Genomic DNA, 17632 nt, shown 5'->3' on the forward strand with positions numbered 1-17632 from the left:
CACCAAGTGATTAGACACAGCACCTTTTCCATGCCCACTGCCCTGGGGCATCCTCTTCATTCATCTAGAAAATCCAACTGTTTTGACATTCTTCCGTCTAACATGCTCTCTTGGTCCCCCCTGTACCTAGGTCATCCACCATCCGGGAAGGCCCTCCCTACATCAAAACCCTGTGCAACAAAGTCTCCCTTCTTCCTGAAATTTAGTTCCTAACCCATGGCATTGACACAGCTTCCACGCATCGGCCAGTCCTCTAAGTAATGACAAAATCAGTGCTTTGCGTTTCAGAACTTAGCATGTACAGCCCTCCCTGCTTCCCCTAAGCAGAGGACTGTGCCCCTTGCTTCAGGGCAGTTCATCTTGAGTGGAACAGACAGCACCCCAATGACGGGCAATAGACACCTCAGTTTCTGGGATTAACTAGAAAAAAGCCTCTCTCTCTGCAGCCAATTAAATGCATATGAAAAGGCAAGGAAACTGCAGATTAACTGGGGAGAAGTACAGCCCTTACAGATTAGGTTCTCTCTTTTTTTTTTTAGATTAGGTTCTCTTGATGTACACATTCCAAAGAGTAAGACTTGAATGTGTCCTGCAGAGAGGAAGCCCCCTGGCCAAAGTGGAGGTGCAGCCGTCTGTTCAGAAGTCAGAGGACAGGGAAACAGTTTGTTTATTTCTTGGATGAGGTAAATCTAAGTAATTTATTAAAATATGCTTTTAATAATAAACATAAAATAAAAATATCTTTATCTTGAAATTTTTCATATTTTAAATAATAGAGTTCATTTCTCCAGAAAAAAAAAAAAAAGTCTAGGAAAGGCCAGGAAACTGAAAAGCAGGACAAAACAAAAAAATCTAAAGCCCCCAGAAATATGCATGTTAAATTTCTTGACTGGTAATTGTGAGTTAAAAGTTATTATGTGCAGGGAGACAGTTCTAAAAGGAAGACTTTGAGCTGCTATATTTGTTTCTTATTCTAAGGTTCTGAAGAGGCATGTTTTAGTTTCCAGTTGCTGTGTTTGACTCAGTGCTGCCTCGTGCTGGAAGGCTTTGTTAAAACAAGGGACCATTCCTCTCCAAGTGACTCCATTCCATTCCCTTAGGTGAAAAGCCAAGAGTGGTTCAGTTCAGTTCAGTCCAGTCGCTCAGTCGTGTCTGACTCTTTGTGACCCCATGGACTGCAGCACTTCAGGCCTCCCTGTCCATCACCAACTCCCAGAGCTTACTCAAACTCATGTCCGTTGAATCGGTACCAAGAGTGGGACCTGTGTTCAAACTCCTGGTCCCTCCCTAACCTGGGAGAAGCAAGTGTTAGTCACTCGGTCGCGACCCCATAGACTGTAGCCCACCAGGGTTTTCTGTCCATGGGGATTCTCCAGGCAAGAATACTGGCAGAGTGGGTTGCTATGCCCTCCTCCAGGGGAATCTTCCTGACCCAGGGATCAAACCCATGTCTCCTGCATCTCAGGCAGATTCTTTACCATCTGAGCCACCAGAGAAGCAAGACTGTGCTTCAAAGGACAGTCAGGACTTGGAACTGTTGAAACTTCTTAGCCTCTACAAGAGCAGTTCCATTTTGCATTGGAACCGTGGGTACAAGTGTGGTTGTCACTCAGGTAATCTCCCAGCTCCTGGGACAGGTTCTGCTTCTGAGCCCACTGAGAACCTGGGAGCCCACCCACAGCTCCCAAGCTGAGCCTCTAACTCAGATGAGGAACCTTGACAGCGTGTTAGAAAGCTCCATGTCCAGCAGAGGGCCACTGACACCCAAATATTCTGCACCCCAGTGAACTTAGCACCTTTCTTTACTCAGTCCACTGACCGATTGTGCCAGTGTGGAGCCGATCTGATTTGCAGAGAGAGTAGTATGACTTCCTCTCTCCGTTAGCTCCATAGACGGCAGATCAGCCTGTAGATCAGCCTTCTCTGGGCAAGGGGCCATCCCCCTGCACAGAGGAAAAAGAGATCTTCATGGGTGGGCACTTTGTAGAGTGAGTGTCCCGGGGTTCACCCCCGCCCCCCTGCTCAGCCCAGTGTATGGAAGTGCGCCTCCTACAGGAACAAGACAGCACCACCACTCTTCGCTATCAGTTCAGTTCAGTTGCTCAGTCGTGTCCGACTCTGCGACCCCATGAACTGCAGCACGCCAGGCCTCCCTGTCCATCACCAGCTCCCGGAATTTACTCAAACTCATTTCCATTGAGTCGATGATGCCATCCAACCATCTCATCCTCTGTCATCCCCTTCTCTTCCCGCCTTCAATCTTTCCCAGCATCAGGGTCTTTTCAAATGAGTCGGTTCTTCGCATCAGGTGGCCAAAGTATTGGAGTTTCAGCTTCCACATCAGTCCTTCCAGTGAATATTCAGAACTGATTTTCTTTAGGATGGACTGGTTGGATCTCCTTGCTGTTCAAGGGACTCTCAAGAGTCTTCTCCAACACCACAGTTCAAAGCATCAGTTCTTCGGCGCTCAGCTTTTTTTATAGTCCAACTCTTGCATCCATACATGGCTACTGGAAAAACTATAGCTTTGACTAGATGGACCTTTGTTGGCAAAGTAATGTCTCTGCTTTTTAATATGCTGTCTAGGTTGGTCATAACTTTTCTTCCAAGGAGCAAGTGTCTTTTAATTTCATGGCTGTAGTCACCATCTGCAGTGATTTTGGAGCCCAAGAAAATGAAGTCTGTCAGTGTTTCCACTGTTTCTGCCTCTATTTGCTATGAAGAGATGGGACCGGGTGCCATGGTCTTAGTTTTCTGAATGTTGAGTTTTAAGCCAACTTTTTCACTCTCCTCTTTCACTTTCATCAAGAGGCTCGCTAGTTTTTTGCTTTCTGCAAGATTTAATTGAGGACTTCCCTAGTGGTGTTGTGTGGTTAAGACTCCGTGCTTCCACTGCAGGGGGCATGGGATTGTCCCTGGCCAGGGACTGTCCCTGGCCAGTCCTGAGATGCTGCATGCTGCCCAGTGCAGCTTAAAAAAAAAAAGAATGCAATTGGAAGTACTACTCAATAGCGAGTGGATAGTCCCTCCCTTGACAAGATGTCCTGTTTAGCATCTCCAACCAAAACCTTCAGCCAATGCCTCCTGGAGGCTTAAACTCCATCCCTGGACTTACAGCTGCCTTCCTGCAGGGTTGAGCATTGGTTATTGAGAACAGCGGGGAAAGCTGTCGATCCTGACATGTGAGACAGCTGACCTGCATGTGTGGAACTACACATGGATGCTACACACTGTACGTGACCAGAGGGGTTTTTGGGTCTGGTGTGGGGTGGGTGGCAGAGGACCCTGACTCTTGGGCCTGCATCCTGAACATTTAAATCCTGGAGTAACTGCATGAAAGTTGATGGTTCATTCAGAAACTTCCTTTTGTCAAGGAAGGGAAAGGAAGGAGGTCAAGATTTCATCTCTTGGGACTTTCCTGGCCGTCCAGTGGTTAAGACTGTGCTTCCAATGCAGAAGGCGTGGGATCAATCCCTGGTTGGCAAACTAAAACCCCACATGCCATGCAACATGGCCAAAAAATGTTTAAAAAAGTAATCCCTGGCAGTCCAGTGGTTAGGACTCTAAGTTTCTACTGCAGGGAGCACTGGTTCCGTCCCTGGTTGAGGAACTGAGATTCCAAAAGCCTTGTGGCCAGGTCAAAAAAAAAAAAGACAATTCCTTGGTAGTCCAGTGGTTAGGACTCTGAGCTTTCAGTGCTGTGGCCTGAATTCAGTCCCTGGTCTGGGAACTAAAATCCCACAAACTGCACAGCATGGCTAAAAAACAAAAACAAAAACTTGGGTCTCTTCTACCCCAGAATGAGGCCAGCTCCCTGTCATGTGTCCCCTACTGGAGTCTCCTCTGACAACTGCTGTCCTTCCCCAGATAGATGGGGGCCCTGTACCACGCAGTTTCCTTCACACTCAGCTCCTCACTGCGGCTCATCCCCGCAATTCCAACAGAAGGAGCGTCTGGTCAGAACTTGGTAGGGCTAGAGCGAGGGGGAGGTTTACTCTCTTTGCCTTGCCCACCTTTCTGGTCTCCCACAGAAAGCTCTCCATGAGGACTCCCCAGGACCTGACCCAGGCATTCTAAACAGGCTGTATCACGACTCCCAAAGGAACTATAGGAGGAAGGATGCATCTTGCTTGGATGCTGTGATTTCAATAAATACAGGGGCTTCCCTGGCAGTCCAGTGGTTAGGTCTGACTCAGTGCTTTCACTATCATGGCCCATGTTCAGTTCCTGGTTGGGGAACTAACCTCCTGCAAGCTGTGCGGTGTGGCATAAATGAACAAATATTTGGTCTTTGCCCCCGTCTTGACGCAGAGCTCCTAATACCCTTGGAATTTCCTGTGATGAGATTGATAAAGGTGTCTTCTGGAAAGTTAACGAGGTGACTTTGGGAAATCTAAACATGTCAGCCACAGGTCATCAGGGGAGCCAGTCACATTAGAAGGTTAGAACTTTCAGTCTCACCTCCACCCCCCACCCCCAAGCTGGGAGGGGAGAAGAGCTGGAACTCTATCATCAGTGAAAGTGAAAGTCACTCAGTCATGTCTGACTCTTTGGACTATACAGTCCATGAAATTCTCCAGGCCAGAACCCTGGAGTGGTTAGCCGTTCCCTTCTCCAGGGGATCATCCCAACCCAGGGATCGAACCCAGGTGTCCCGTATTGCAGGCAGATTCTTTACCAGCTGAGACTCAACGGAAGACCAAGAATACCGGAGTGGGTAGCCTATCCCTTCTCCAGTGGATCTTCCCGACCCAGGATTCGATCTGGGGTCTCCTGCATTACAGGTGGGTACTTTACCAGCTGAGCTGCTAGGGAAGCCCATCCATCATCAATAGTCAATGATTAATCAATCACCCCTATGTAATGAAGGCTCCATTAAAAACCCAAATGAGAGGGTTCAGAGAGTTTCCATGTCCGCGAGCACGTGGAGATCTGGGGAGAGTGGGGCGTGTTGAGAGATCACGGAAGCTGTGTCCTTTCCCCAACACCCTGCCCTGTGCATCCGTTCCATCCAGAAGAAAGTATTTGTCTGATTCTGTGAGCTTCTCTAGCAAATCAATGGAACCTTCCCTGGAGGAGGAAATGGCAACCCACTCCAGTATTTTTGCCTGGGAAATCCCATGGACAGAGGAGGCTGGCGGGCTACAGCCCGTGGGGTCGCAGAGTCAGACATGACTGAGCACGCACTCATCAGTAATCATGCCCTCTTAGTACTCAGGATGGGCCCTGAGCTTCCAACACTGTTTGTCCTCTAGCTCAGGGGTTCCCACCTCCAGGATCTAATGCCTGATGCTCTGAGGTGGCGCTGATGTAATAGTAATGAAGTGCACAATAAATGTAATGTGCCCAAATCATCCTGAAACCATTCCCCACTCCCTGCCCCAGATCCATGGAAAAATTGTCTTCCAGGAAACCCGTCCCTGGTGCCAAAAAGGTTGCGGACCGCCGCCCTAGCTCCTCACCGGCTACCTCAGCGCTTCTCAATGTTACTGGGCATCAGGGTGACCTGGAGGACTCGTTAAGGACAGATTACTGGGTGGGACTCCCTGGGTCTCTGATTCTAGGTCTGGTAGGGAGCCTGAGACTTGTCATTTCTAACGAGTCCCCAGGTGAGCCGGCTGCTGCCAGTCCTGGGACCACAGTCTGAGAACTGCTGAGCCACATAATTTGGCGACATCAGCTCTGTTCATCCAAGCCTACCGAAGCAAGCCTATATCCGCTACAAGGGCCAGAGTGGAGAGCCGGCCAGTCAGCGCCCCTGAGTCCTGGGATAGACAAGGACGGCTTGCTTCCAAACTCGTCGGAGGCACAGGAGCCCCTTACCAAGCCCTCTGGGCTGCTTTCCGTGGGGATTGGTGACAACTTTGGCCTCACAGTGGGACAAGCCTCATTCCTAAGAGAGAAATGCTGTACTATTCATCAACAAATGGTCCTTAGAGTGCTTTCTCTGTGCTCTTCCTGGGGCTAGGTGTCTGGGATACATCAGTGAACAAAGCAGATAAAAATCCCTGGAATTCCCTGGTGGCCCCGGTGGTTGAGAATCTGCCTTGCAATGCAGGGAACACAGGTTCCATCCCTGGTCAGGGAACTAAGATCCCACACGTCTCAGAGCAACTGAGTCTGCGACACAACTAGAGTCCGTGTGCAGAAATGAAAGAGCACATGGAATGCAGCGAAGATCCTGCGTGCTGCAACTAAGACCCGATATATATATGTGTATAATTTATTAATATATACTATATATTTATATATAAATAACCTATCATTTATATATGTTAATTCTATATAGAATTAAGTTAAATTTATATAGTAGTATAAATTATTATATATTATATATACTATAAATTTAATTCTATATAGAATTAAATTAAATCTATATAGTATTATAAATTATTATATATCATATATTATAAACTTAATTCTATATATTCTATATAGAATTATTTAATATAGTCTTATATATTAATATATTTATTTATATATAAATAATATTGTATATATGTTATATATATATAAAAAATCCCTACCCACGTGAGATTTATATCTTTCTAATAAAAGGAAGAGTAGAACTCTCTAAATGAGTTGAGTACACCCCGGGCATCTGGTTACTGGAAGTAATCAGGAGTCTTTAGTCAATGTGGCTTATAAACACTAGAGATTAAGGACTAAGAGCTCCAGCAGAGACTAAAGGAATGCCCCAGTGAGATGAATCACCTGGATAATTATCTCCATCTTTGTGACAATCATAATGAACACAAAATGCTTTGTTTTGCTTTATAGATGATAGAAACGTTGGGGCATGGGGTGGTGTGGGGATGGGGAGAGCAGGGGGAGCCCTAGGAATCTGTAGAGTTCTGGGCGTCTAACCAACATGCTCTTTTTTAGGAAAGGGTCCACAGACTCTTGGCCAAGGCTGGTAGAGGGACGGGACATGCTTGAGTCCACACAAGTTCTCTCTCTCTCAGATGCTGAAGCCTTCTGGGAGCCCAGGATCCTCTCTATAAAGTACAAATACAGTTTCTGGAGGCTAACACTTTCATCTTGGCCAGCATCACGTATGAGATTCTTGGTCCACAGCTCGAGTTGGCAAGGAATTTATCTTTCTTTTTATAATTCTCAACTAAAAAAAAAAAAAAAGAGCACAACCTAAAAGCTGAGAATTATGTTCTATTTCATGGACAAAACTTAAGCTCAAAAGATGGTCTCTGAGCACTGAAAGGCTGCTCTGAAAAAAGTAAGGGAAGAGTCAGAATATATAGGAGTTTTTGCAATGAAAATCAGGTAGTTGGAGCATGAAAAGATTACTATTAATGAAAGGAAAACAGACACCTCAAGGAATTTAGCGCACTTTTCTGTGCATGGAAGGTGCAGGACTCTGGGCTCATCAAAGGGGCTTCCCAGGTGGCGCTAATGGTATAGATCCTGCTTGCCAATGCAGGAGATGTAAGAGACCCTGGGTGGGGAAGATCCCCTGGAGGAGGAGATGGCCTCCACTCCAGTATTCTTGCCTGGAGAATCCCATGGACCGAGGAGCCTGGCAGGCCACACAGTTCATAGGCTCGAAAAGAGTCAGATACGATTGAAGCGACTTAGCAAGAGCTCGTTGAAATCATTCCTTCCAAAGGCATCTTAACTACCTAGGTTAGCATCCTGCTTTCTCATCCTGAGTCCCCTCAGGGTGCACCTTCAGGGTGACTCTAGTAGCCGATGGATGGCGTGGTGGTGGCTGCAACGTCCTTTGTCTACTGATATGCCAGGTGACATCTTTTCTTCTACATGATCGAACATAATTTCCTCTTTACCTTCTTTTTACATTTCTTCATATAATCCCACACAGGATTTCTTTTGAACTATGTTCTGTTGGGGACCGTATATCCAGGTTTAATTTGAGGCTCCTCTCTCTTCCTAGGAGCTCGTGTTTAAGTCTCTAGGGACAGGGATTCAGGTGTTCAGGGCGGGGGGCAGCTGGTGCTTGATGCTACCTACCCACTCAGGCATCCACCAAGTCTTCCCTCGCCCCACCTGGTGTCCAGTTATGGGCCCTTGTGCGTCCTCGGAGCCTTGACCCTTGAGCTCCTGCTGCTCCCTCTGCTACATACGGCCCAGGTGAGAGGACACAGGAGTCTTCCCATCTCGTCTGGGCCATACCAGGGCATCAAGGTGCCTGCAAGGCTGAGTTCCAGGCTACCTCTACCTAGACTTACTACACAATCATGGCCCATACCTTCTCATCTCCTGGGTAGTCTCTTCATGAAGGAGGAAAAGCATTTATCCCAAATATTCTACTTATGTTCTGAGCCCTTTCTGGGCTTCTAAGCAACAGATATAATAGGCCATTTCTTTCTTCCTCTGCCCTGTCTCCTGGAGGCAGTGAGGCACAGTAGGACCACGTGGGAAGTTTTTAATGCTATCAGTTCTGGGACTCCTCTTTTACAGGGTTCAATTACACCGGCAGTGTCTTTTTTAAACTCCAGAGACCATTCTAATGCAAAGCCAGGGTTGAGCACTTTGTGGGGAAGGAGGAAGGGAGGGGAAATGGGAGGGAAAGTGGTAGAAGACTAAAGAGGGAGAAGAGGGGAAATTTATTATTTCAGAAACTCTTCCGCTACATCTGCTATATTGTGAGCTTTATACAAAGCCCCGAGGTAACCGAGCAGGAGCCCATGGGGCCTTCAGGGGATTTGGGGGGCAGTGTGAGGGTGAACAGGCCTTCCCGTATACCCTCTTATTTAGCTCCTCTCTGAAGCACCTAGATCACAGTATCTGATATACATTTCCTGAGTTCTTTTGCAGATGCTAAATCCACCACCCAGGGGAAGAAATGAACTACCTGATGACCATGAGCACACAGCACCCAGACCTACTGGAGCCTAAGGACTGTTAAGCCCTGACATCGTCCTATTACCTCACCAACCAATTAGAGAATTGTGCATGTGCTAACCACATATCCTAGGACTTCTTGTCCCTCACTGTGCCTTTAAAAACGTTTTTCTGAAACTCATCACTTCCAAAGGGCAAAACTTGAATTTGTCATGCACCAGCAACTATTAACATAGCATGGATGTTGTATTAGGTATGGGTAACCTAGAGATGACTTAAAGCGTTTGGGAGGATCTGTGTAGGTTATATGCAAGTATTACATTATTTTAGTTAAGGGAACTTGAGCATCTGAAGACTTTGGTTTTCTCAGGGGTCCTGGAACCATCCCCACCTCAGATTCCAAAGGATGACTCTATTTGGCTAAGGGCAGGCTCCTGGGAGGAGGAAGAAGGTCGAAAAGCCGGTTGTTAAGTTGTAGGACTTTCTGGAAACCTTCATTCCTCTTTGAAGACCCAGCAAGACAATATTCATGCAAGAGCTGAGGATGGGTGCTCATGTGTGTGTGTGTGTACACATGTATGCTCACACTAAGTCGCTTCAGTTGTACCTGACTCTTTGCGACCCCATGGACTGTAGCCCACCAGGCTGCTCTGTCCATGGGATTCTCCAGGCAAGAACACTGCAGTGGGTTGCCATGCCTTTCTGCAGGGGATCGCCCCGACCCAGGGATCAAACCCATGTCTCTTACATCTCCTGCATTGGTAGGCAGGTTCTTTACTACAAGTCCATGGGCGCTGATAGACATAAAATGGACACAGATTTGGGTCAGTTTCTGCAGAATTAGAATCCATATATCTTCTTTTTTGGACCATGCACTTTGCAGGATCTCAGTTCCCCGACCAGGGATCAAACCTATGTGCCCTTTAGTGGAAGCATGGAGTCCTAATCACCAGACCACCAGAGAATCCCCTGTTTTCTTTTTAAATGAGAAAACTTTGGTTCCTTAAGGGTCTGAAACATCTTTTTTTTCTGCTCGAAAGATGACAGAAGTACTGTCATTGAACCCAAGCTCATGTGACCGACACATAGTGAGGCCACACAAACCAAAACACCGGAGTGTGGAGCAGAAAAGGTTTATTGCATGGCCCAGCAAGGAGAAAATGTGGTTTGTGCTCAAAAAACACAAACTCCCAGATGGTTTTCTGGAAGAAGTTTTTAAAGGCAACGTTTGGAGTGATGGTGGCAGGGTTGAACACCACTGAGCATGCACGTGCATACCAACAAATACTTACAAAAGTAGGATCACAGTATAATACTGCTTTTTTATTTTTAACTCCTTTTTTATTCGCAAGTCCAGAAATTTGGGGAATTCCCCCGTGGTTGAAGGTTCACCCCTGGTTGGGGAACTAAGATCCTGTAAGGCGTGCAGCACTGCCAAAAACAAAAACAAGTCCAGAAATGACATCAGTCAAAATAATTGCTTCTTAAACTTATTAATTTCATCTAAAATAATTAAATCTTATAAGGTGAAACAATGGGCTTCCCTGGTGGCTCAAATAGTAAAGAGTTTGCCTGCAATGCGGGAGACCTGGGTTTGATACTTGAGTCAGGAAGATCCCCTGGAGAAGGGAATGGCTATCCACTTCTGTATTCTTGCCTGGAGAAGTCAGTCCATGGACAGAGTAGCCTGGTGGGCTATAGCCCATGGGGTCACAAAGAGTTGGACATAACTGAGCAACTCACACATAAACACACGTGCACGCATGCATGGTGAAACAGTGGTCAGAATACTATTTTAAAACGTGTTCTTTAACATTTGCCATTCAAGTCAGAGACAATACCCCAAGCAAAGAAGAGGAGGCAAGAACGACTGAATGTAGGTTGGGGAGCTGACCCTTTTGAACATTTTAGAAAAGTATATTATGAATAAGATATCATGGTTTGTTAAGAGGGAAAGAATTCTCTGCATTAGACCTCATACAGATGAGCCAAATGAGATTCTAGACTGTGGGCCCACCAGAAAATATGCTTCCTTTTAACCCAGGACTACTGAATCATATGAACCCACATAAAAACTGCAGGAAGCAAGGTTTGCAGAAAAGACAACTTTGATGTAGGTCTTGATATAATGCACGTGGATATGAGATGGAGGAAGGGGTGATCAGGATGCAGGAAAGCAGAGCAAATGCAGGGAAGCAGGACCAAACCCAGTAAGCTGTGGATCAGGCAGGTCCAGCTGAGCGTGGTGGGTTCCCACAGGATGGGGAGACCACTTGCTGGGCGCTCTTTAGCGCCGGAGCTAAGTCTGACTTTTCTCTGAAAGGCAGTAAGTACCTTCCTCAGGCAAGAAATGATTCAGTAGTGTGTGGAAGGATTGGCCAGGATAGACTGGAGTAGGAAAGCCTGAAATTGGTGAGATTCAGTTGAGAGCTTCTAAAACCCGTGTTTCTGTATGTGCATCCTAAACCTCCAACCCGGTGCTCTGTTAGTGATTTTAATTTTAATTAACCTTATCTTGAGGAGGTGCCCAGTTTGGTGGATGCTTTGCTTTCGAAGCCCAGAGTTAGGTCTGGTTCCTCCTTGCCTCGCCTACTTTTATTCACAGGTGAGCTCGCCGTGGAATTCTCCTAAAATCTTGATGCTCAAGGGACGTTCAAGTACTCTCTTCTCTTACTTCAACTTCTCACCATTCCAGTTCCTGCCTTCTCCAAACTTCAACACGGAATCCTTCGTTTTTTCAGTTCCTCTGCTTTCTCAGGGGCCATGGTTAAATCATCTGAACTGCTTTCTATTGTCTATGATTGTACCCCAAACTCTGTTTTACCTGCAAGGCAAAACCGAAAACTCCAAATGTTTCCTTTCATCTTTGCTGTTTTATGTATGTTGGAAGACAGAAATGGAAGCCACAGAAGATGTATAGGCTCAGAGTTCAGCCAACAATATTTTCCCTTGGTCTCCTGTTCCCCTCATTAGAAATGGCATTCTTATTCCACTGCCCCTTCTTCCCTCCAGTCTCACGAGATGGAGTCCCTCCTTGCCATCAAGAATAACCTCTCCATCTCTGCCAGTTCACTTAACTCTGCACCCACTTTCTTCACAAAGCTGCTCCATCAACCACCATGCCTCCTATATTTTCAACCTCCCCCTTCCCAGTGATGAGTAAAGCTGTTTCAACAGTCTACTGTCTGCCTCAACTCTGCATTTCCTTCATACCATCTAATTGTTCTCGCTCCTTTAGAGCCAAACATGTATTTAGGGACTATTTCAAACCCACTGAGACAGTGCAGGGAATCGTGTAAGACGCAAACAAATCTGACAGATGTTGACACTTTGCTGTATTAACTCAGGTCTTTTCTTTATAGAAATAAAATGCATCAGGAAAAAAGTGGAAAGATTCATCTGCACACCTATGTCTACTTCTAGTCCTCTACTCATTTCTCAATCCACTGCAATGTGGATTCTGCCCCCACCAATCACTTTAAATTTTCAATTAATTTTAGAGTTGCAAAGATAGTTCAAAAGAGGTCCCCCATATAATCCAGCTTCCCCTACAGTCAGTATCTTAAAGCACAGTACAGGGAACAAAATAAAGTTGTTATAATACTTATCATTTAACTACAGACTTTATTATTCAGATTTCACCAATTTTTCCACTCATGTCCCTTTTCAGTTCCAGAATACAATCCAGGATCCCACTTGTATATAATCGTCATGTCTCCTTGGTCTTCTCCCATCTGTGAGTTTCTCAGTCTTTCCTTGTCTTTCATAATGTCCACAGTTTTGAGGTATACTGGTTATGTATTTTCAAGAAGGTCTCAATTTGTCTTGGACTGATGTTTTCTCTTGATTAGTCTGGGGTTGTGAATTTTGCAAAGACTTCCAGAGATGAAGTAGAGTTCTCCATTGCCTCACATCAGGGGATAACTGATAACAACATGACTTCACCCACTGGTGTTAACCTTGACCACTTGGTTAAAGAGATGTCTGCGTTTCCCCACTGTGAAAAACTACTATTCTCCTTCTCCACGTTCTGTTTTAGAAGCAAGGCACTAAGTCGCTTGCAAACACTCGAGGGACTGAATAATTCAAATTCTACTTGCTGGAGGAAGGAGGTATCAAAGATTTTTGTGGCTATATGTTAAAATTGCCACTATAATAAATATTAGGGGGGAGATAATTTGTGCAATTATTGTTTCTTCTTAAAGTTTCACCTATTTGTAGCATGTGTCACCAACAGTTTGAAAAATAATCTATATAAAAAAAAAAGAAAAATAATCTATATCAGCCAGTAGTATCTATCAATTAGTTACTCCTTCAATTTTGTTAAAAGCAAGAAATTGGGAAGAAATTAGAAATAAAAATATCTATGTATTCCCAACTGTTCTTGTGTGTGGTGTCCCAGAGGTTTCACAGCCTGGAACAATACATCGCAGTCAGACTGGATTCCGTGTATGCCTTTCTTTTGTAAAGGAGTAGAAAAGTGGAAGTGAAAGTGTAAAAACGAGGGGGAAAGGTGTATCTTTAGGCTTTTTAGGAATTACGATGTAAACACTGATTTCCTGAAAGATGTCCTGGCTCTAATACTTCCAGGAGTTTGGATACCATGGCTCCGAATGACTCCGCTCATTCCATCGACCTCACCTGCACTGTCGTTGATTCCTCAAGTTCTTATCTTTGGCCCATTACCTGTCCCTTTCTCTAAGGACCAAATTTCTCTATATTCATAAGTCCTCCAGCACCTTAACACTCAAGCTTCACTTTCTCCTCTTAACGATATTAAGCTTGCAGCTTCGGGAACACAGTGCTTCCGACTTTTTCCGCCTGGGGACTCCATCCACGTCCCCTCCCCGGCGTAGATGGGGCTCTGGGATTCAGTCCAGGCGCCCATCTGTAGATGTCACTAGGAAACCTGCTCAAAGTGGCAGATCAGGGGGACAATATACTACAGCAAACTCCTGGGGCGGGAAGGCATGTTCCACCTCTAACGGCGACGGGCGCTTGCAGAACACAACACAGCGTCCAGAGCCTCTAGGTCGCCAGCGCTCTCAGGGTGCCTCATCTGCGCGGTGACTTGCAATCTTGGCCACGAAAATGCGCTGCGTCCACTCTGATACGAACTGCGTCCTCAAAGAAAACCAACAAACCCCGACCGCCTTCTGCGGGCTGCGTTTGTAGCTCTCCAGCCTCCAGGTCCCGCCCACCTCCGCCCGCCCTTAAAGCGGGCTTGGAGAGAGCCTTCCCCACGCAGACGGCGGACCCACCGTGAGTCCTTTACTGTTTGAAGGTGAGCAACTCGCGTGAGAAGGACGCAGTATTCTCGCGAGAAGTCTAGAAGGCGGCAGTGATGGCGGCGGCGGGAAGCGGACCCGGACCGGGAGTGAGCGCAGCACCCGGGCCGGCAGCAGCTGCTAATGCAACACCGGCAGAAGAAGGGGAGACGAAACCGGCAGCAGCCGTAGCGGCCGCTCCGGCCGGAGAGGGGACGTCTGCTGCTCCAGTCTCCGCGGAGCCCGGCTCCGGAGAGGCCGAAAGCGGGTAAGGCACCCTGCGGCCCGAGGAAGACGGGGGTGGGGGGCGGGAGGCCGGTCCCCGTCGGAATCCCGCGGCTCCCGTGAGCACTCCGCTCCGAACCTAGGCTTGGCGGCCAACGGCTCGCCCTGCCTTCTCCGGGGCCTTCGTCCCGCCCGCCGCTCGACCGGTCCCCTGTGAATCGTATCTTAGGCTACGCCCCTTTGCACACCTTTCCCGGTTTCTCGGCGTCCTTCCCGGCCCTAGGACCCCCGGCAGGGGGCTGGTAGCTCCCCCTCCCCCCGGCCTTTTTTTTGTTTTTTTAGCAGGGACCCTTCAAAATTCCCAGAGAGGGAAACCACTTTGTACTGCCAGGCTGGAAGGAGTATTGGTTCCTCTGAAAACAGAGGGAGAGGGGCAGCTCTGCGAACCTCCCCAGGGACCAGTTCTGTCCTCTGTAGACTTCTTTGCAAGGGCCGGTAAGGTTTCCTTGTGCCCCACGGGCTTTACTTCATCTTGGCCGCCGCCTTCCTAATGCTGGGCATCCGGTCTGAGCATTGGCTTGGCTGAAAAAGAGTAGGGATGTGAAGTTCAGCTGTACTTGGATCATCATCTTTGGAAATAGGCGTTTTCAGGTTTTCTTCTGAAATTTCTTCCTTGTTTTGCAGGGATGCAAACTCAGTTGATGTAAGTGGTGGCTTGGAGACAGAATCCTCTAATGGAAAAGATACACTTGTAAGTATTTCTTTTTGAGTGTTTCCACCGCACAGTCAATAGGGTTGGTTTTTTAAATGTTTTTTTATTTCTTTTTTTTTTTTTACAGTTCAGGTCTTTTGTTTTCTTTACATCCATGATTCTGTGAATTCATAGGGAATGGGCTCCAACAGTTCAGACTTCTTTCCTCTGGTTCTCACCCAGTGTGCTTTTCTGGGTGGAGCAGGCTGGCGCTTCACTTGAGCCCAAGTACATTTCAAGTACTTTTCTCTTTGAGGTCCTTCTTTTTCTGATCCTTTTCCTTCATACATTTCAGGAAGGTGTCTCAACTATTAGCATGCTTAATATGCTCAGTATACACATAGATTCTCTTGGCAAGAATCTTGCCCTTAACTTGATTGTTTACAATGATGCCAACATGCTGGGTAGCATTGTAAGCTCTTCCAGTTTTGTTTTGTAGGGTATTCATTTTTGAACAGTGCCCTTTTCTTTGGTATCTACAAGATTACCTTTCTTGTAGACTTGCATGTATGTGGCCAAAGGAGCAGCTCTTACGTTTTCTAAAAGGCCTAGAGAACATGTGGGGGTACCCCTCTTCTCTCCCTTTGCACTGGTCATTTTGGCAAAGTACTGGAAAACAGCAGTTCCAGGCAAAAGGGTTTTTTGGGTTTTTGTTAAGTTTTTAAGCGAATCAAAAATACAATCAGATCAACTGACACGATTCTCTGATGGCTCTGTGGACACAGGAAGGTGCTGGGGATACTTCAGAGGTGATGGATACTCAGGCAGGCTCCGTGGATGAAGAAAATGGCCGTCAGTTGGGAGAGGTGGAGCTGCAGTGTGGAATATGTACCAAATGGTTCACAGCAGACACCTTTGGCATAGATACCTCGTGAGTATTTTTCAGAGTCTTTTGTGAGAATTGCTGTGTTAAATTGTAGATCTCAACATGTCCAACAGATGGTCCCACTCCAAGGCTTGAACCCGGGTCTCCCTCAGTGCAGGTAAAGATACCATCTGAGCAACCAGGGAAGCCCAGTTAGGTGTGTGGGCAAATGTAAATGCATAGTATTTCCATGACTCCTCATTCTGGTTCAGTGAGTAGTAGGATTTTAATCAGAAATTGTTTTAATAGTCTAAGCATGTTTTTGGTCTACTAAGGGCATTGCCCTTAATAGGTAGAATGGTAGGTATTATCCTTGTCTTTGTGTTTGGAGACAAAACTGTGCAATTACAAAGCATTATATAAACAAATTTGAGACAGTACCATTTATTCTTATAACATTTTCCTCATTGTTGAAAACATATATTTATAATATTTAAAGAATAAAGTGAAAGTGAAAGTCACTCAGTCGAGTCCTACTCTTTGCCACCCCATGGACTATACAGTCCATGGAATTTTCCAGGCCAGAATACTGGAGTGGGTAGCCTTTCCCTTCTCCAGGGAATCTTCCCAACCCAGGGATCGAACCCAGGTCTTCTGCATTGCAGGCGGATTCTTTACCGGTTGAGCCACAAGGGAAGCCCGAGACAGTATCATTTAAACCTTGTATTGGATATTGTGGATTTGCGGGAAAGGATTGGTATACATGGTGGATAAAGCATGATGTCAAAAATTTGAGATGGCAGGTGCCTCTTCATGCCTGACATCCTTTTTTCGTTTTGGTTTCTTACTCCCTTTCAGTTCAGTTCAGTCGCTCGGTCGTGTCCGACTCTTTGCGACCCCACTCCCTTTAGGTGTCCTGAATTCTCTGCTCAGCAAAACCAATTTCCAGTCTTTGCCCCTCTTCTAGTGAATTAAAATCATATTAAGAATTTGAAAATGAAAGACTCCTTATTCAGGAGATTCAGTCAACAGCTAGCAAGAGAGCATTACTGACTCACTGTCTACCACAGTGACTATCCTGCTGGCTCCCTGGGGTGTTCTTTCCATATTCAAATAAATTTAGATAAGACTATCTCGAAAGAGGGCTGCATTGTTAAGACTCCTTATTCAGGAGATTCAGTCAACAGCTAGCAAGAGAGCATTACTGACTCACTGTCTACCACAGTGACTATCCTGCTGGCTCCCTGGGGTGTTCTTTCCATATTCAAATAAATTTAGATAAGACTATCTCGAAAGAGGGCTGCATTGTTAGTTCTGAAATTAACCTCCCTTGGGTTGGTTTGTGAAGAAATACCTTCCTTTATAATCTGTTGAATGCTTTCTAGTTAAAAAGTTAAAGTAGTGTTAATAATGTGACTGTTGATATTGAAGGATTGAATGTTTTAAACAGAAGAATTGATCTTGGTAGAAAGACCAAAGGGAAAATATACAAGCTGGTCAGTTAGGAAATACCTAAAATTGGGCCACTTTAGCAAGGAGAATTTGTTTGGATAAACAGGGCCTAGGAAAGGAAATTTACCAGAAAGATAGCTAGGAGCGATGCAGAGACGAATGAAACCACAGTTCAGAGGTTTGGTGGTGACCAGTGTGTACCTGAATTTGAGAAGTTACACCGAAAACCCAGTGGGTTGGACAGATTATCTTTTATGGCAGATGGAGAAAGTGAGTGAGCTAGCAGAGTATGAAAAAAGCTGCTCTAAACAC

The 17632-nt window shown here is 46.0% G+C and overlaps 1 protein-coding gene across 1 annotated transcript in view; it reads left to right on the plus strand.

Moving 5' to 3' along the window:
* Positions 1–14146: 14146 nt before the first annotated feature.
* The window catches only part of ASH2L (ASH2 like, histone lysine methyltransferase complex subunit), a 31744-nt gene continuing 28258 nt past the window's right edge, over positions 14147–17632 (plus strand). The window contains exons 1-3 of the mRNA XM_065946606.1: positions 14147–14355; positions 14997–15063; positions 15789–15934. Coding sequence (XP_065802678.1) covers positions 14165–14355; positions 14997–15063; positions 15789–15934 — 404 coding nt within the window. The 5' untranslated portion in view covers positions 14147–14164. The remainder of the gene's footprint in view (positions 14356–14996; positions 15064–15788; positions 15935–17632) is intronic.

This window comes from Muntiacus reevesi, chromosome 10, assembly GCF_963930625.1.
Source record: "Muntiacus reevesi chromosome 10, mMunRee1.1, whole genome shotgun sequence".
In the NCBI taxonomy this organism is placed as follows: domain Eukaryota; kingdom Metazoa; phylum Chordata; class Mammalia; order Artiodactyla; family Cervidae; genus Muntiacus; species Muntiacus reevesi.